Source organism: Sabethes cyaneus, chromosome 1 (genome assembly GCF_943734655.1).
Source record: "Sabethes cyaneus chromosome 1, idSabCyanKW18_F2, whole genome shotgun sequence".
In the NCBI taxonomy this organism is placed as follows: domain Eukaryota; kingdom Metazoa; phylum Arthropoda; class Insecta; order Diptera; family Culicidae; genus Sabethes; species Sabethes cyaneus.
Genome location: NC_071353.1, coordinates 168282468 through 168302241, shown reverse-complemented (window position 1 = coordinate 168302241; position 19774 = coordinate 168282468). Strand labels below are relative to the sequence as shown.

Genomic DNA, 19774 nt, shown 5'->3' with positions numbered 1-19774 from the left:
AACAGAAGTTTAAAACAAATCTAATATAAGTCCTAGAGCGGTCCAAAAAAATCTGAAACTAAAAACTGAATCTGAACTCTAAAAATAATGTTTAAGAAGCCTGGTAGGAATTTAAAGGCATGCCAAATGAGTTCTAAATGAAGTATAACAGAAGTTCAATAGAAGTCTAAAAAACTACAAGGTATACAGCCCTAAGGGTTGTACGAAAGGGTGACGTAGGACTATATCAGATCATAAGATCAAAGACTAATGTAAACTGCATTTCTGGCACATGTATGTTTATAAGAATCTGTGAGTGCCATTGTTTAAGTGAATGTTTAAAAAAGAAGAACGAAATATTCAGATTCAATTCTTCATTGAATGCAATGGGACTTGTTTTGACTTGTTTTAATAATCTTACTTTTACTCGCTTGTGGCCTTTAAAGGGCCATTGGATTGGTTACAAATAACATTAAAGCCAAAGCACGTTCATCGCAAATATGACGTGCCATTCCATTGTCCTTCTCTTTTGATATGAATGGCAACAGGCACCAAAGTTAGCGGCGTCGATTCACAATCTTTTGCTCCGAGAAGGTTTTACTAGTTTACTTTCACAGCTTACCGCTTGTTACATAGCAAAAAATATGGCACATACGAAAAAATTTCTGCTTTATTTGGTGGAGAGTTTCTATCCTTCTACCACAGGGGTGAGGGGTCTCAAACCATCATAAAAAATGCATGCCGCCAAAAAACCCCATATGCCAAATTTGGTTCCTTTTGCTTGATCAATTCTAGAGTTATGAGGAAATCAGTATTTCATTTGTGGAATCCCCCCTTTTTAAAGAAGGTTAAGGTCCGAATTCACCTTAGCAAAAAATCCTGCTTCCAAAAACTTCCACATGCCAAAATTGGTTCCTTTTGCTTGATTAGTTCTCGAGTTATGAGGAAATTTGGTAGGTATGGTAGACTCCCCCCCCCCCCCCCTCGCAAAGAGGGGAGGGGTCTTAATTCTTCATAGAAAAAATTCTTGCCATGGGGGTTTCACATGCCAAATTTGGTTCCATTTGCTTGATTAGTTCCTGAGTTTTGGGGAAATTTGTGTTTCATTTGTATGGGAGCCCCCCCCCCCTCTTACGCCCTCCAGAAAATTGGTCTCTTGCCCCCTCTATAAAATTGCTGGTCATTTTATCTATCCAACGACAAATAAATTGTTCAATTTCGTTCAGTAGTTTAGTAGTTATTAGCATTTGAAATCTTTCATTTAAACGTTACACTTCCATTTTCGCTTTCACAAAGTGATACCCTGTCCCAGTATAGTAAACAAAGACGTAGTCCTACGTCAAAAAAGTCTAAAAAGGCCTACAAAAGTCTGAAAGAAATCTGAAAGAACGCGAGTTAAAAGAAGTCAAAAAGGCCAAAAATACATCTAAAAGAATTCTAAAGGAAAAAAGAATCTAAAGTCTAAAAGAATTCTAAAAGAAATTCAAAAGTATTTCAAAAGAAGTCTAAAAGGAGTCTGAAAAACAATCTGAAGGAAGTGCAAAAGAACTCCGGAAGTAGTCTTCAAGAAGTCTGGCAGGAATTAAACGGAGTTCTAAATGAAGTCATGAACAACGCTAAAAGAAGTCTACAAGAAACCCAAAAAAAAATCTAAAACAAATCTACAGGAACTCTAATAATTATCTTGAGATGTCTGGTAGGAATCTAAAAGAGTTCCAAATGAAGTCTAGAAGAATTTTGAAAGAAGCCTAAAAATAAAATTCAAAAAAAAGTCTTAAATGAATATTGAAAAACTATAAATAGAGTCTTAAAGAAGGGTGACAGGAGTCTAAATTAAGTCTAGAAGAAGCGTAAAAGAATTCTAAACGATGTGCAATAGAGTTATAAAAGAACTCTAAAAAGAGTCTTAAAGAAGTCTTGCCGGAGTCTGAGGCAAGGTTTAAATAGTAGAACTAATAGTAGCAGTAGAATAGTAGAATGAAGTTTAAACAAAGTTTAAAAGAAATTCAAAAAAAGTCTAAAAATAGTTTAAAAGGAGTCTCAAAATTGTCTAATAGAAGTCTGAAAAAGATCTGAGAGAAGTCTAAAAGAAGTCTAAAAATAGTCTAGCAGGCATCTAAAAGGGTTCTAAATGAAGTCTAAAAGAAGCCAAAAAGAAGTTAAAAAGAAGTTATGCAAAGCTACAAGAAGCCTAAAAAAGCCTAAATATATCTAAAAGAAGTTTAAAAGAAATCTGCGCTAGTTCCGTAATTATTATGTACTCCTAAAGCCAGCTGCGAAGTCTGTCGATAAAGAAAGGTCAAGTCTTAGAAAGAGGTTTAAGCCCAAGTAACAATTTGGGTTTTACAATACTCTTATAATGGCATTTAAGACCAAAATTGGTCTTGAAGACCACCACAAGACTACAAAGAAACTCACATTGTTGCTGGGGAGCCCAAGGCTTTGCTAAAAGTAATATAAAAGAACTCTGAAACTAATCTAAAAGGTGTCTAGTAGAAATCTAAAGGTGTTCTAAATGAAGTCTAAAAGAAGCCTAAAAATCCAAAAGAAGCGTAAAAGAATTCTAGCGGAAGTCCAAAACAATTTTGAAAGGGCTGTAAATGGGGTCTTAGAGAAGTCTGAAAGAAATCTAAATTAAGCCTAAAAGAATTCTAAACGAAGTGCAATAGAATTCTAAAAGAGCTCTAAAATAAGTCTTAAAGAAGCCTGGCAGGAATTTAAAAGAGATCCGAATGAAGCCTAAAACAAGGCCAAAATAAGTCTAAGAGGAAGCTCAAAAAAATCTGAAAGAAATCTAAAAGAATTCTAAACGAAGTCTAAAAGATCTCTATAAGAAATCTTAAAGAACTCTAAAAGGAGTGTTAAAGGCGTCTGGTCAAAATACTAATGATAGGCGAGAGGAGTTCTAAATGAAATCTAAAAGAGTTCTAAATGAAGTATAAAAGAAGTTCACAAGAAGTCTCAAAAAGTCTGAAAAAGCCTAAAAGGAGTCTAAAAGAAATCTAAAGATACTCTAAACGTAGTTTAAATGAAGTCTATCAGGAACCTAAAAGATTTCTACATGAAACAAAACAAATCTAAAAGTCTCAGAATGGCAAGAATTTAATTGAAGGTTAGAAGAGTTCTGAATGAAGTCCAAAATAACTCTAAAAATAGAGTTCAAGACGTCTGGAAGGAGTTTAAAAGACTCTTAAATGAAGTCCTAAACAATGCTAAAAAAATCTAAAAGAAAACTAAAAAAATCGTAATGGAGTCTAAGAGACAACTGAAAAAAATTGAAAGTTATCTAAACGAATTCTAAAAGAAGTCTGAAAATAGACTTAAAACAGTCTGGTAGAAATCTAAAGGTAGGCTTGAAGAGTATTGAATGGAGTCTATTAGAGTTCTAAAAGAAGTTTAAATGAAATCTAAAAGAAGTGTGCAAAAATCGAAAATAAGTCCTGTTGAAATCTTAAAAGAAGTATAAAAAAACTCTAAAAATAGTCTTGAAGAAGTCTTGAAGAAGTAAGCTGAAAGAGTTTTAAATAAACTTTAAAAAAATTCTAACAAATCCTAAAAGAAATCTGAAAAAAGCCCAAAAGAAACCTGGACGAGGTCTGCGTTAATTTTAAAGGAAGTCTAAAATTAATTATAAAGAACTATAAAGGGTTTTGAAAAAGTCTGACTGAAATCTAAAGCAAAAGCTAAAAGATTGCTTAACGAAGTCTAAAAAAAGTCCACAAGAGGTCTATAAGAAAGCGAAAAGAGGTCTAAAAGAAGTCAAATATAAGTCTGAAAGAGACTTAAAAAAGTCAAAAACAGACCCAAAAATAATATTAAAAAAGTCTAAAAGAAGACTTAAAATAATTTAAAAGAAATTTAAAAGAAATTTCAAGAAGTTTAAAAGACGTATAAAATTAGTCTTGAATGGATTTGTTAAAAGCCTAAAGGAAATATAAAAGTCTAAACAAAACAAAAGGCAGCCTAGAAGCGGCTCAAAACAAGTCTAAATGAAATCTGAAAGCGATTTAAATGCAGTCCAAAAGAAATTGAAAAGAAGTTAGCGTTACTTGTGTGTTATTTTATTATGACAGATTGAAAAGAAAAGCTCGTAAGAAAAATTTAAATCATTTCAAATTTCAAATTTTGAGTTTTTTGAATATTTTCGGCGGTTTTTGAAAATGTTTCAGTGTTTTTGAATATTTTTTTTGCATCAGTTTTGTGTTCTCCGAATCATTTTTAAATCATAATTTGTACAATGTGTGTGTTTATTTTTGTCTCAGTTTGGGTTTTGAATTAGTATCTCAGTTAGCTCATTCTTGTATCGTTTCTTTTTTCCATTTTTTGTGCCATTTTGTTGCTATACATCAGTTTAGTGCCATTTCTGCTTCATTTTTGTCATGAAATTATGATAATTTGAATAAATTTTTAAGTTGTTGTTTTTGTATTATTCCTTAGACTGTATTTTTGGAGTCCTTTTTGTTTTTTTTATTGCATTATTTTTGTATTATTTCATGTGTCATTTTGTGTCACTTTTGAACTATTTTGCTCTTGCTTTTCTATCTTTTTGGCCAGTTTTTGTATCATTTTCCTGTGTCAGTTATTTTGGTCGGAATTTTACCATGTTTTTATCTTATTGTTTTACTGTTTATTATTTCTTGCAACATTATGTATTATTTTCTTATTAATTTTCTATCATTTTTCTACTGTTTTTTATAATTTTGGTGCTATTTTTGATTCTGTTTTGATTTCTGTGTTAGTTTTTGGTGCCGTTTTGTGGTTATGTTGTGTTCTTCTTTTGTTTTATGATTGCGTTATTTTTGTATTGCTTCTTGTACCATTGTTGAACCATTTTCATGCTGTTTTTATATTTTTTGTTGCATTATTGTGTCAAACCTACGCCACTTATTTGTGTCAATTTCATTGTTTTGTATGTATTTTTGCATGAGTTCTAGGCTAGTTTGGTGTTAAGTTTGTAACATCACTAGATCACTAGATATGTATTTCAATTAAAAAAGCGCTATGATTGCTATGAACAGAGAACTGTGAACGACATTAAACTTAAATCAGAAGGTGGGACCCGTACCCCGTAGGCCACAGCCTAGCCACGCCAGTAAAAATGAAACTTACAGTAAGAACCAATTGGAATTTGTCTCCGCCGTCAATAATGTCGTCGTCATCGACATCATTATCGTCGTTACCGTCATCGTAGCACAATGATAATGGGATCCATTCTCAAGCGACATCAACTCCATTATTTACGCCGAATCCCTCGTTCGACAGGTTGACAAATAATGCCCCTCCTGCGCCCGAGTGCCAGCAAAGTTAATCGTCTGTCTGTCGAGAGAAAATTACCCAGAATCTATTACCAACTCACGTCATTTCGTTCAATCGAAGGAGGCGTTGATCTTTTCTGTCACTCGCTCCAGTAAAACTCAGTAAAAGTAATCGATTTTAATAAAGACGCACGACAACTTCTTCTAGCAGGGCCTACTTTTGTTTTGAAATTTTAATTTTCTAATTCTCCCCCGTTTCTCGTTTCCCTCCCGTTCGATAGGCGGTCTCTTTCATCCGGACGACGACCACCAGGAGATTGCGTTCCGGTATGCGGTGGATAAAATCAATTCCGATCGCACCATCCTGCCGCGGTCCAAGCTGCTGGCTCAGATCGAGCGCATCTCGCCGCAGGACAGTTTTCTGGCATCGAAGCGAGGTACGTTAGCCAGGGACAGAGATTAAAATTTCAATTAAATTGTAATCCTTCTTGTTTATCTTTTTTTTTTTGTTATGTTCTTCCACCGTTAATGCTCGACTGCTGCTCGACGGTGAACTTCGATTGCGGTTGACAGTTTGTCACTTGCTTCGAGTTGGGGTGGCGGCCATTTTCGGACCACAGTCATCCCATACTGCCAGCCACGTGCAGAGCATCTGCGACACGATGGAGGTAAGTGTTAGATTGCTCAGCTCACGGGAAAACATACACACTTTAACTTATTTTATTGGGAAGTAATCCTATCATGAACATCCTTCTGTGCAATCCAATGAAACTTATCAGATTAGTCGAGTTTTCATCGGAGAGAAAAAAAACCGATACACCGAGCAACAGGAGCCACAATAAAACCAATCAAAATGTACAAAGAATCGTGAAACAAACAGTGAAATCACATAAGACCGGTGTAGGAACTGTTTCCGGTTTGGTTCTTTCGAACCAAACCAATGATGTTCGGGAAGCAAATCCTGTCAGTTGTCGCGCGAAAAAAAAACAATCGAATCAGGATGGGGAAAAGCAGTAAACCAATAATAGCATTACTTGGAGAAAACCTTCTTCAAACACACCTTTTCATTCGTCGCTCCGTCGAGGCGACGAGCACCAGCAGCTGCCGTGTGCGGTCGTAAAAGAGCATCTGTGTCTTTGGCCGTCCGATGGAGCACTTCCATCGGTTCGAAATGTAAATTTAATTATCACTGTTTATGAAGCCATATTGCTGCTACGATAACAACTCTATTATTTTGTTCAACAACAAAAATTACCCATTTTCCGGTCAGCTGTTTGTGTGGGTTGGTAGGAACGGACGGCGAGAATTCCTGACTTGCCCCGGCCAGATCCAAACAGCCCTGGCAAAGAAAAATCCTTGTTGTGGCGGCATCCTCCTTCGCAGCTCGCTCAAAAAGGGACACGGGCGACAAGTTATGCTGCCCTTTGACATTCCAATGCGGCTCAGTGAGCGAGCGAGCGAGCACAACACGAGCACGTTCAACGCGATGATGATGATGCAGATATGCCAAGCTAAAGCCAAGCAGCCTGACTGCATCAGGAAATAGTTATGTCCTTTTGTGCTGCTGCTGCTGCTGCTGGTTTCCCCCTATTGCAGTTCTGGAAACGCTTAGTGCCTGAGTGCCACAATCGGTTGTATCGCACATACTCTCAGTGTAGCGTTTGTAGCGATTCGATTCTGGAACAAGAATTGAGATTTAAAGTACCTACGTGAAGTTGATTCTGGTTTTATGTTTAGATTGTGATCTTTTTGCTAGTTGAATTAGCGTGGTACAGCGAGGTTTTTGATCAATTTCTATTATGTGAGGAAAATGCAACGGACTGATTGCGAATGTTAAAAACCTGAATGCAATTGTAAAACATAAAATATATGAAAAATTTTAAACACGGCACTCGCCGATCAGCTGGGGTGTCTCCCGCAATTCTGACATATGATTTTGGTTTGCGCCGTACGCATCAGTGTAACTAGTTTCGTTGGAAAGTCCTGTCCTACCATTATCTGCAACAGCCCACTTCGGTGGACTGAATCGTACGCCGCCTTAATGTCCACAAACCGACGACGATGAGCCTGCAAGTGTACTCTCGGAATTTGTCGTGTTACTGACGCAGGGCAAAACATCCGTCGTGGAATGACCCTCACGAAAACCAGCTTGGTACTCGCCGACGATGGACTCCACTAACGGTCCCAGTTTAAAGAACAGGATACGGGAGAGTACCTTACAGGCAGAATTGAGCGATGTTATTTCTCGGTATTTCTTACACTCCAGTTGACGTTCTTTTTTTTAAAAAAATAGGGCAAATAAGGCCGACCAACCACTACTCTGGGATTTGCTTTTCCGCTCAGATCCTATCAATTATCCAAAGGATTGCTTCGTATCGCGCGTTAAGATATCTTGTTTAGCATATAAATTACGTCGGTTTAAATCAAATTATTTTAACTTGAAATGTGGTCTGACAAGTCTTGCTCATAGTTTTTAAATAAACGTCCAATTTGAAAGCAAATCAATAGTGATCTATGAGATTTGTTTAGTATATAAAATAGTGCGGGCGAAGAACCGAATTGATTTCTCACTACATGTAAATCTCTTTTGATCGATTAAGACGAGCAGTGATAACGGCAAAGAGTGCCGCAGCTTTTTTGTAGGCAAATTCGATCAGCATGATCAGTTTGTACAGTTATCTCTCGCACACCGATCGTGCCACATCGGAATAAAATACAGTCCACTTTATTGCACCTACATTGTGCTTGTTATACTTGCCCACTAATAACGAATTAGTGTTAAAATTACCATGTCTTTTCTTTTAGTGTTAAATTTCCATGTCCTTTCTTTAATTCGCCGACCAGTTTCCGTAATAAGTAGAAACAAGATTATTATCGAACCTAACTATCAAACAAGTAACTAAACATGGCTAATAGCGCATAAACCAGTTCGATCGTTTCTGAGAAACGTTCGAATAATTGACACCTAGTAAAAACGCTCTTTTAAGTATAACTTTTGAAGTGCTTGTTTCCAACAAAACTGCCTTAAAAATTTTGTGGCAATAAAACCTTTCCTTTGGTACTTGTTGACGATTATCGGAACGCTGGTAAATTACTACTAGGACAATATAATATAATCTAATATAGTTATAGCACCAATCATGGCAATACGTGAAGTTACCATCTTGCCGTATCAAGAATTGCTCTCCATTGTACTGGTTCCTGGGCTGCTCATCGCCAATTCGTTGCGCGTCTCGACACACGCAAGCCAGCTTCAACCTGGTCGAGCCATCTAGCACGTTGGGCCCCTCGTTTCCTGGTGCGGGTGGGGTTCTTGATGAGAACGGATTTCACTACACAATTGCGACGTGGCCGGCCCACCGCACCGTAGTCTCCCAAATTTCGCCAGGTATACGACGGGAATCTCTCCAAGTAGTGCCTACAGCTCGTGGTCCGTACACCTACGCCGCTCTCCGTTTGTACTCCGCCAAACATAGTCCGCAACACCTTTCGTTCAAATACAGCAAGTTCACGTATGTCTTTCGTAAGCAAAGTTATTGTCTCAAGTCCGTAGAAGACTACCGGCGTAGTGCGGCGGCGTGTTGTTCCGTCTTGTGGAGGGAAAAGTATGCTCGATTTCCAGTTTGAATGCGAATATACGAGCTCATCAACCACTGCCAGTTCATCGCCGTCAATATCCACTGTCTGTGAGAGGCAAACGCTGCTTTCTCTGGAGCCTTTTTCCGTCTCAAGGTTTCTAGTAATGATGTCGAGATCGTCTGCGAAGGCTAGTTGGCTACCCTTGCTGAAGATTTTTCCTCTCGTTTCAATGCCCGCTCGTCGGATCACACCTTCAATAGCGATGTTAAGTAACGCACGGGACTCGAAAGGACTCAAAAATGCCCCGGAACGCGCACGTAGCACATCACTTACTCCAGGGTAGCTTTGATCAGTCGCGTCAGTTTGTCCGGAAAATCGTACTCCTGCATTATCTGCCATAGCTGTTCGCAGTATCAACAGTATCGTACGCTGCCTTGAAATCCACAAAACTGTGTTGCATAGACACGTATTCCCGACATTTCTGGAGGAATTATCGGAGAGTAAGAGTTTGATCCGTGATACCACAGGCCCCACAAAGCCCGCCCGGTAGAGACTCTACGAATACTTTTGCTATTGGAGATAGCCGACGTTATCGAATTATCGTTTGTAGGCATTTCCTTCGTTCTATATATCCCTCTAAACCTGCTTCCACCTGTCGACTACCTCGCGCTCGTTTGTGATTAGATTGCATCCCTCGTTCCTACACATATCTGGTTCCGGTGTGCAGTCCTTAGCTGCAGTCCATTAGCCCGGAATAGTTGTTTTTGTTCTTCACGATCTCTGTCCTCCTTCTGGCGCTTTTTCCTCGTCAAGATCGTGACCAGCAAACGCTGTCGTACGGGATCGCCACTTCCGGCCTATATGCACCTCGAAATTGGCAACCAGCGGCCCTTGCCGCTTCTACTGCGTCGGATGAAGGGCCACTCGACCTTTGCCGATCCGCCAAAAGGTTTTTGGCTCCACGAAGGATAGCCCACGAACTCTGTCATCTGCGTGGCCCTCAATTGCATCCGTGTTAGGCTGCGTACATAAGCTAATTACTAGCTTTTTATTGGATGGTATTGGCTGGAACACAGAGAAAAACCATCTGCTATAATCAAACATTTCCTATTTTTCATACAAAAAGCAAAGTCGTGGGCTTAAACCATCATTAGACATTACCCTTCTTTATCGATAAACATCGCAGCCGGCTGTTTGTGTACAGGAAAATTACGGGGCCAGGATCCTACTAACTCTATCAAGCAAGCACCGCCTATCCGAGACTCGAACACTGGACGACTGGCTTGTTAGACTAGCATCGTACCTCGAAGCTAACTGGACGATTTTTCATACAATACGTAACATTTGAACGAATTGAAACAGGAAATCTCAAGAACCTTCTTAGCGGAGACTACAACGCTTACACTACTCTCAACGCATTTCTTCTAATAGGCCAGGATCGGCTGACATCGTAGCCGGCAAGGTTCCAGCAGTTTGCAGTCGCGGTCTCTGCCGATATAAAAGCCTTTCTCAAATGAAAATCCGAAAAACGCTTCGCCGGAAGTGTACGCAATGGACGTGACCGCCGTCGGGCCACCTGTTCGTCAGAATCGGCGCAGTATGTTGAAAATAAGAACGTCGTAGACTTTGTCGGAGAAAGCCAAGATCTGTCGAACGGATTACAGACAACCGTAATATTTAACGATTGGTGACTGCATAGGTGTTGTAAATTGGCATCCAAAATTGTATTCAAATTCTTCGTGTCGGTAATTAGCTGTAAATTAGCATTGTCAGCACTATAAGAAGGTTATCAGTAAAGTAGCTGTATATTTTGCCAAAATAGCATTTAAGTAGCATTTAAGACGACTTAAATGCTTACTGGCCTACATTTGAATAGCATTGGTGATGCTTATTGGTTACCTGGGATGCTTTCATAGTTACGTAACTGCCAAAATGAATCATCTAAGGTTGAACTCCTCAGAAACTTGCAAAACTCGAGATTGTGACAAAGATCATCCGAGATTCATGATTTATGTACAACACAGGTTAATTTGTGGCAATGCGAAGCTTGTCGGGTCAGCTAGTCTTTTAATAAAAACACAACGACTGAACTTTTTGGAGCGTCTTAGTAGAATACAAAACCTGGAAATTAAATAAAAAGAAAACTTATCCAATTTAATTCTATTATGTATATTTTATTCTTGACAGATACGTCTTTCGCCTACGACTTGCAGGCTTCGTCAGTGTTTTGTTTAATTTCCAGGAAAAATACAACGGTCTATTGTAATTATGGGAAAATAAGAGAAACTAAAAGGGAAAAGAAAAATAGCGTGCGAGAAGTGAGAGAGAGAGAGAGAGAGAGAGAGAGAGAGAGAGAGAGAGAGAGAGAGAGAGAGAGAGAGCTAGAAAGCAAGAGAAAATGGAGGAACTAAGGAAAATGGGACAGAAAAAGAAGAAAATAAAAACAAAAACGAAACGGAAACGGAAACGGAAAGAAAACGGTAGAGAAAAGTAAGTGAAATGATAACAAAAACCTAAAAAATAGGAGAAAAAGGAGGAAAGCAAAGGTAGAACATTTGGGAGCAGAAAATGCAAATGCAAGCCAAAAAGGAGCAAATGTAAGAGAGAAACAGACCGTGACAGAATAAGATGAAAAGTAGAGGTGTGCACCGGTCAGATTACACTAGTTAACAAAATAAAACAAAAAGCGTGAACTCAGTAAGCTGAAGGTGACTTTTTATGTAAAATTAGCCGCTGAATCCGAAAATGTAGTCAGAAAAATTTGAAGTAGGATACTTTTTGAGATATGCATTAGAGTTGAAATTTTGCTTAAAGAAAGAAAGTACATGCACATAAACACAAATTTCTCCGGCTTCGGTGCACCAATTACAAATCTCTTTTTTCCATATTAAAGAGGAGAAAATTTGCTATCGATTAGTTGAACTTCATTTTTTTGTAAGAATAATAGTACTGTAGATATTTGAGAATTTGTTCACAACAAAACAAAAAAGAACGCATTTTTTTGGAATAATTTCAGCTTTATCAATGGTTTTATACAAGATTAACGCATTTCAAAAATTTTATTTCATGTGGGTCTTAAAGGCCGATAAAAAACAAAGAAATCATAGGGTTGATGATAACAATCGGTTGAAAATTGTAGAAGTTATGACCGTTTTACTAAAATAGTAATATTTGCGCATGATATTCAAGCTCATGATCATGCCTGAAGAGTGATTAAATTCTTTATAGTAAGAATTGTAAAAAAAGTAAGAACAGTAAGAAAAATGAGCGTAACAAAGTATGAGTTTAAATGTGAAAATAATCCACAGAAACTCTGTTACGCCTGTGAAAACTATATTTCTACAACCCCACTGTTTATTTCACTGCTTCATTGCAAACTGCGTTTCCATTTGCGTGTCCATTTATTTAAATCATGACAGGCAATTCGATGAATGTTATGCAAATTAAGATAATGCTTGTTAGGGTACCGCCAGAGTGTAAGCGACATGCGACGCGACGCTACATTTCTTGCTGTAGTTATACGCGCAGCCTTTTTCGCCCGAAGCAGGACTGTGCATTTAAGAACATGAGAGCGAAGTCGTGTCGCGCCGCTGTCGCGTTTACTCTGTACGGGGCCTTAGTGTTTGGGTATAAAGGGGCTATTCGAAGTTACTGTTTGGATGTAAAGGGGCTATTGTTGAACCCGATGACCCAGCTGAATAGCGTTTGTTCATAGACAGCATTAAGCAGAGTTTGAAAACTGTATAGGATACTGTTTCTTTTGTGTTTACCGTTAAAGGCGGTATAACCTTTGACATTTGAACCAACAAATAGTTGGTAACTATTGTTTTTGTTTATCGTGTCCATGTCACGAAATTTAATTTCTTTGAATTGAAATGTCGCAAAAATATTCAGCTCCCGGCTCTCGCATGGTATCAAAATCATCTTCCCGGGCTCACGGAACAATGATAGCAAGATACAATGGAGAGGTATGGAAAAAGTTTTTTTGTTATTAAAGTTAGGCAGAAGTTATGAAAATTAAATAATATTAGATTAGGTATTGTTTAGGCAGGTAAACATAGATAACCGACAAATTTTGAGAAAACCGTCATCTCTTGAAAAGCAACGGTTCATCTGGTATCCTATTACTACATCATGGATACAAATAATCCTCGATTCCCGTAGTCCATGCTACATGTATGTGAATAAATAAATACTAAAAATACTAAGCATGAGTCAAATGGCTCTACATATAATAAAATACAGTTAAACATAATTGGAAAATTTGCTCCGACCTTAATATAGATAGACAGATAGATAGCTAGATAGAGAGAGAGAGAGAGAGAGAGAGATGTATATTTGTGGCATGTAGACAAGTAAGAGGGTAAAAGCTTAAAGTAAGGGGGTGTTTGCAAGAGCATGATATTTAAAATGCGCAAACATTACTGTTTCAGTAAAATGGTCATAACTTCTACAATTTTCAACCGATTGTTTTCATTAGTTTAAGCAAAATCTTTTTAAAAAACGAACTAAAGTTGACAAGTAACACAAATCTTAATAATGCTTATTTTGTGAATGATTTATAATTAAACAGTTTTCTGCCTATATATTTTTTAAATTTTAGGATATTACATGCATTGCGTATACTTAATAGACGGCGCCTAAAACTTGGCGGGTGAAATCGGCAATATTGGAAATCGAGCGAGAAGTAAAGTATGCCCAGACTCATGCGAGCGTGTATAAGCAGCATCCAGCGCTTACGATAAGCAACCGCCGATGCTGCGTGCATACATTCTGTTACCTACTTACTAGCGAGCGCACAGCCTTGAAGTGTCTTTCTGCACAGCCCGCTCACAAAGCCAACAACTTGTGAGTCACCAACAGCCCGTGTGGGCTAGCAGTATGGATACTTATTTTGCACTTTGACGTAGGGCTACGTCTTACTGTAATAGGGTGGCATGCTACGAAAGCAAAGATAATCATAACACGAAAAAGTGATAGATTTTGAACGCTTATAGCTCAGCCAATTCTGAATATATTTTTATGGTTCGCATACCATTCGAACCACAACAAATGTGCCTTTTGTATAGATTTCATCAAAAGATTGAATATAGCAAGTAAATCCTGGAATTTCTACTTAAAGTTGAACATTTTTTATAAATTCACTACAGTCTTCAGCACATCATTTCATTGTAAGTTTTCGTTGCTAAGTTGCTACAAGCAACACTCTCTAGCCGCCTCGTTGATAAAACGGAAGAAATTAGAAAAAAGGAAGGAATTTGAAAATTTGTTTGAATGAAGCCAAGACTACTACTAGCAACTCTTGATCACATCATCTGTTTCCATGCAGCATGTTGTACGTAAATTGCACCATCGCATTGTTTAAATGACACCAACAGGTTAATGACAAATTGACCAAAAAGGGTAAGGCAAATGAATAAGTCACGCCATAAGGATCCAAGTAACACACTTGGTTTTAAATAAGAATTGACAACAGATTTAAAATAAATCGAATTGCTGACCTTTCGTTTACCCTTACTTAGTTACGACCCGATTAAGACTGAAACAGTGCAAGAAACGAGCTAAAATGTAACATGTTTGTGAAACATTTCAAAGTGACGCCTATGCGTTGCATGGTTTTCGTACTACCAACAGAAAAGGTAAGCTGGTTGTCTCTGAAGCTACCAAGATTGTTACCAAGTACACTCATTCTAATTTAATGTTTTAGAATAAGCTCTATGAATCATCAGTCAGCCTTTTCAAGGGCAATACGGGACTTCAAATTATTTCATTTCTTCGTTTAGCAAAATAGTTTTTTAACCAGGATCCTTCCTTATTAAATTAACCAAAAACCCTTTCCCACAAATAAAGCAAAAGGTGATGCTAGCTACCGACTGCGGTTTCTTAGGAGTCCAAAACCTATCGGGTTTATTTTTTTGTAAGGCGCCAGTATTTATTATAACCTAGGCAATTATCAAAAATCTGCTAATTGGCCTGAAGATTATTGAGGGATCACAACGGGTGAACGGTGCCGCAGGCTTTTTGTGATCTGCCTGCACCAGCATTTTATTGCATCAACCTTTACGTAATCCTACGTCAAACAGGCGGTTGAGTCTTGAAAACAACCTTCCACTTTTTTTTCTTTTTTGTTCACCTTACGTCCTCACTTACACACGCGGATAAGGGAACCAAAAACAGAATCAACGTGAGGTGAAGGAAAAACGGAACAAACGAAGACGAAAAGCGAGAATGGAAGGAGATAAAAGAAGTTAGAAATAGACGAAAACTGGAAACGACAAAAAGGGAGAGAATAAAATGCTGGAATGTGGGAAAGAAAATAACACAAACCAGTGAAACACTTGAGGAGAATAGGACTGAAAATAATAAAATGGTACAGGAAACGTAGGAAAACGGATCAATGAAACGGGAAACACGAGATAGAAAAAAGAAACGAAAGAGAGAGGAAAAACCGAAGGAAAGTGAGAGGAAAAACCTAGAGAACTGTTCAGAAAAGAGAAAAAACAGAACAAAAAGCAGAAAAGAGAAAATGCCGAACACAAAAGCGGTAAAACGTATGAGAGACTAAAACGAAAAATATTTTCCACCTAATCGGCCAATATTTTTGTGATACGTGATGATAGATTTGCCATCCTACGATTACTCCGTTTTGCCATGCCAAAACATTCTTCTGAAAAGTTGGTTGCCCCACCTTTTGCTTATGTCTGGGTACGCTAGAGAGTAGGGCAGCGAATCAGCTGTTTTAATCTGGAACCACTCAGAGTGGCAGAGCTAGCAAAACAGGAAACAGTAAAATCTTCTAATCGCATTGCGGCAAAAAACAGCAACCAGTCACAAACCCATAAAGCAAAGTAGAAGGTAATAATCCTTTCCACATTGAACAAAAATCACCGATTCTCACAATACCTAATCTGTTCGCCACAGTCACCGTCACCGAACCGAAGTGGTGACAGCAACAACGACAAAAACTCATCCCGCACAGACATGCACCGACCGAGCCGCCAAGCCACCGTACCGTCGTCGTCGGCTCCATCTCCACCGGTTGCCATCAGTCCCGAAGCTGCTGTTCGACCAAAAAAAGTTCCCCATGCACTTGAAAACTCACCACCGTTGAGGCGCATTCCGGTCCTGGCGTAACACCGAACCAGAACCAGACGCTTGTGTATAGAGCGCGGTATCTCTAAAACAAACACGAAACACACCCGCCGAGCGCCGTCAAAACCGGTCTCGCTGCGTCTCCAGCTGCTGCTGTTATGCTGGGTTGGTTCCGCGGCGGAGTAGAAAATGATATAGAAATGTCAACACACGGAACAGCAGCGACAGCGACGATTATGCTCCTAGCATATTCATAGTCGTCATAGTAGGCTTAGGATTCGTTTTTTTTGTTTCGCTCTCGTTCAACGCGTTGTTCGAAAGCGCAAAAGATTGTTTCTCAAGTGTCTTTTAGAACACTAACTAGCGACCAAAAGCTAGGTACCGATGTACCTACCTACATACAGATAGTCGTCGCTACATACATACCTACCTGAACTGAAAGGGTGGGTCGAAATGTCGTAATGAAACGGGAACCGGCAGCAGAGAAAGCAGAGCAGATAAAAAAAACTTTAGTTACGGATGGTGAATTTTTCTGGTTTGTTTATGGACTCTAGGAAACTGGCAGAATGCCAGTCAGTGTCGGGAATAAAACAATGGAGAATTTTCCTGCGATGTTGGTCCTTTTGAAGGTGGCGCATGGTGTTTTATGCTTCACATAAATAATATAATGTAAAATGAAATTTTTCTAAGTCACAAATCTTACTTACTATTCTAACATAAGAGACATATTAAGCCCGAAATGTAAATCAACGATTTACCGCAACTCATGGTTATATATCAAAGTTCAACGATTTGCGTCAGCGAAATTTAAATAAAGTTCCCAACTTCTTCGGTGGCAGCAAAAGTTCAATTGCCACTGACTGGCTTCCTGTGCCTTTCTGAGCTACGCTACGACCTAAGCTGCGAGGAGGCTGACTCTGCTCTCGACAGACAGCAATAAAAACACATCCTAAGCGTATCGTTTGAGGACTGTCTTTCTGTGCTGTACGTACCTACTGCACTCGAACTCGATGACACTTTGTTCCGTGTGTTTTCTAGCTAGGAGGAAATTGCCCTTTTTGAAGTGAAACGCGGTGGAAAATATTACAAAAATCGCACTCAGACTGGATTGCGAAAACCGAAAAGGTATACCTACCTCCCAAATTCTCCACTCCGTGGGGCACGTACTTCAACTGCCAAACTCAAACAGTCAAGTAGTTGTGAATACACGCTTGAAATAAATCGTTTTTCGCAACGACCAAATGAAACAAATGAAGTGGCGTCTATGAAGTTTTGCACGGGCAAACCTAACCTCACTACTTTGACGTCGATCGGTGGTTTGTTTACATGGACTTAGGATGTAAGGTAAATCATAAAAGTGCATATCGTTAACGACAGGCCGAAAAAGTATAAAACCATCCGTTTCCCGTTGTTTGCATGGGAACACTGCTGGACAATACTCTCTTGAGTCATTTCACTCGAATTTATCTAAATCGCGTTCGCAAAATTCTACTAACTGGTAGTGGATGGATGAATGGATGTCAAACGTCCCAGATTAATGCGATTTTAAGATCCTTCTTCTTCTTCAGCAGCATAGAGCCGGGGTGGCTCGTGCTGTTTCAAGCACTCATCTCCATTTAACTCGGTCTTGGGCTACTCGTCGCCAATTTCCTAGTCGTCTCAGAAGTCGCAAATCGCTTTCGACCTGGTCGACCTGTTCCTGGTGCCGGTGGGGTTGTTGAAGAGCACTATTTTCGACGCACTGTCGTTCGGCATCCTTACGACGTGTCCGGCCCACGGTAGCTTGTTAACTTTTGCTAGATATACGATGGGAGTTTCCCCAAGCAGTGCCTGTAACTCGCGATTCATACGCCTCCGCCACTCTCCGCTTTCAGTTTGTACTTCGCCAAATATCGTTCGCAGCACTTTCCGCTCGAACACGGCAAGGGCGCGTATGTCCTCCGTAAGCAACGTCACGGCTTCAAGTCCATAAAGAACTACCGGTCTAATAATGGTTTTGTACATTGTTAGCTTCGTGCGGCGGCGTATGCTTCCTGATCGTAGCGTTTTACGAAGGGCAAAATAAGCCCGATTTCCCGCTTGGATGCGCCGCTGGATCTCCTTACTAGTGTTGTTCTCCGCGGTCACCAGCGATTCCAAATACACGAACACCTCTACCACTTCTAGTTCGTCGCCGTCAACGGTTACCGTCCGTGGGAGGCGCGCATTTGTTTCCTTTGAGCCTCTTCCTTTCATGTATTTGGTCTTCGACGCATTTATTTTTAGTCCAATTCTCCTAGACTCCGCTTTCAGTCTGGCGTAGATTGCCTCCGCCGTCGCAAAGTTCCTGGCAATGATATCGAAGTCATCTGCAAAGCCTAGAAGTTGGCTACCCTTGGTAAGTTGGTACCCTTGGTTGGCTACCTTGGTCTTTCGATTCTATGCCCGCTCATCGGATCACCCCCTCAAGAGCGATCTTGAACAGCATGCAAGATAAACCGTCACCTTGTCTCAGGCCTCGCCGCGTCTCGAAGGGACTCGAGAGTGTCCCAGAGATGCGTACGAAACACATTACTCGATCCAACGTAGCTCTGATCAGTCGCGTCAGTTTGTCCGGAAAACCGTATTCGTGCATTATCTGCCATAGCTTGTCTCGATCAACTGTATCGTATGCTGCTTTGAAATCAATAAAGATGTGATGCGTGGGCACGTAGTACTCCCGACATTTCTGCAAGATCTGTCGGATAGGAAAAATTTGGTCCGTAGTTGCGCGGGCCCCCATGAAACCCGCCTGATAATTCCCTACGAAACCTTGTGCTATCGGTGACAGCCGGCGTAACAGGATCTGGGAGAGTACCTTGTAGGCGGCGTTTACCAGCGTAATACCGCGATAGTTGCAGCAGTCTAGCCGATCACCCTTTTTGTAGATGAGACAAACCACTCCTTCCATCCATTCCTCCGGTAGCTTTTCCTCCTCCCAAATGCTCGAAATAACCCAGTGTAGAGCCTTTGCTAACGTTTCTCCGCCATGTTTATAAAGCTCTGCCGGTAGGCGGTCCTTCCCAGCGGTTTTATTGGTCTTCAGCAGCCTGATTTCTCGTTTGACTTCTTGGAGATCAGTTGCTAAGACATTAATATCTTCCATGGGCGCTCCTAGCTTAATTTCCGTTCCGCCTCCTTCTGTGACTTCGCCATTGAGGTGTTCATCGAAGAACTGCTTTCACTTGTCGACCACCTCGCGCTCGTTTGTGATTAGATTCCCTGCCTCGTCAACTGGTTCCTAGCTGGTCGGTATTTGGCCAGGTTCTCTCTAGTGGCAATACTTATGTCGAATTTGTTTATTCAATCCGGTTTGAAGAACCTAACTCCTCGAAAGAAGAACTTCTCGGCAGTGCCTCGTTCAGTTATGAATCCCACTGTTCGCAAATAGTGGCTAGGAGATCTATTTATTTTATCAATATATTACTCGAAATACTTGAAAAATATTCCAAATTCTTTCCTGGTAGCTCCTTTGATGCCAAGAATACTCAAAAAGCGCGAAGATCTCCATATTCTAATCAGGCCTGGCATCGTCGATACAAATAAATGAAGCTGACTTTCTCGTAGCTTCGCTTCATCCATGGAGCGACTTGTTTCATTTCTTGAATAGAACGTTTCAAGCAAACTTCAGTTGACTGTTTCAAATGACGACGATTGGCAAGCAGTCACGATTTGTCGATGTAGAGTAGGTTAATTATGTTAAATTGTACTAAATATTACTCAAATTCAATTCAACTGCCTTCAAAGTTGTCGGCCTTCTAGTGAATATTTGATATAAGAATACAAATGAAACTTTAAAACTGAAGCTTCATTACTTCATTGTTGAGTGACGATTTACTGTGGTAAGCGAC

The 19774-nt window shown here is 39.7% G+C and overlaps 1 protein-coding gene across 1 annotated transcript in view; it reads left to right on the top strand.

Moving 5' to 3' along the window:
* Window positions 1-2351: 2351 nt before the first annotated feature.
* The window catches only part of LOC128732418 (glutamate receptor ionotropic, kainate 2), a gene marked incomplete at its 5' end in the record, with an annotated part of 161264 nt that continues 143841 nt past the window's right edge, over window positions 2352-19774 (top strand). Inside the window, 4 exons of the mRNA XM_053825665.1 lie at window positions 2352-2360; window positions 4271-4304; window positions 5516-5671; window positions 5808-5902. Coding sequence (XP_053681640.1) covers window positions 2352-2360; window positions 4271-4304; window positions 5516-5671; window positions 5808-5902 — 294 coding nt within the window. The remainder of the gene's footprint in view (window positions 2361-4270; window positions 4305-5515; window positions 5672-5807; window positions 5903-19774) is intronic.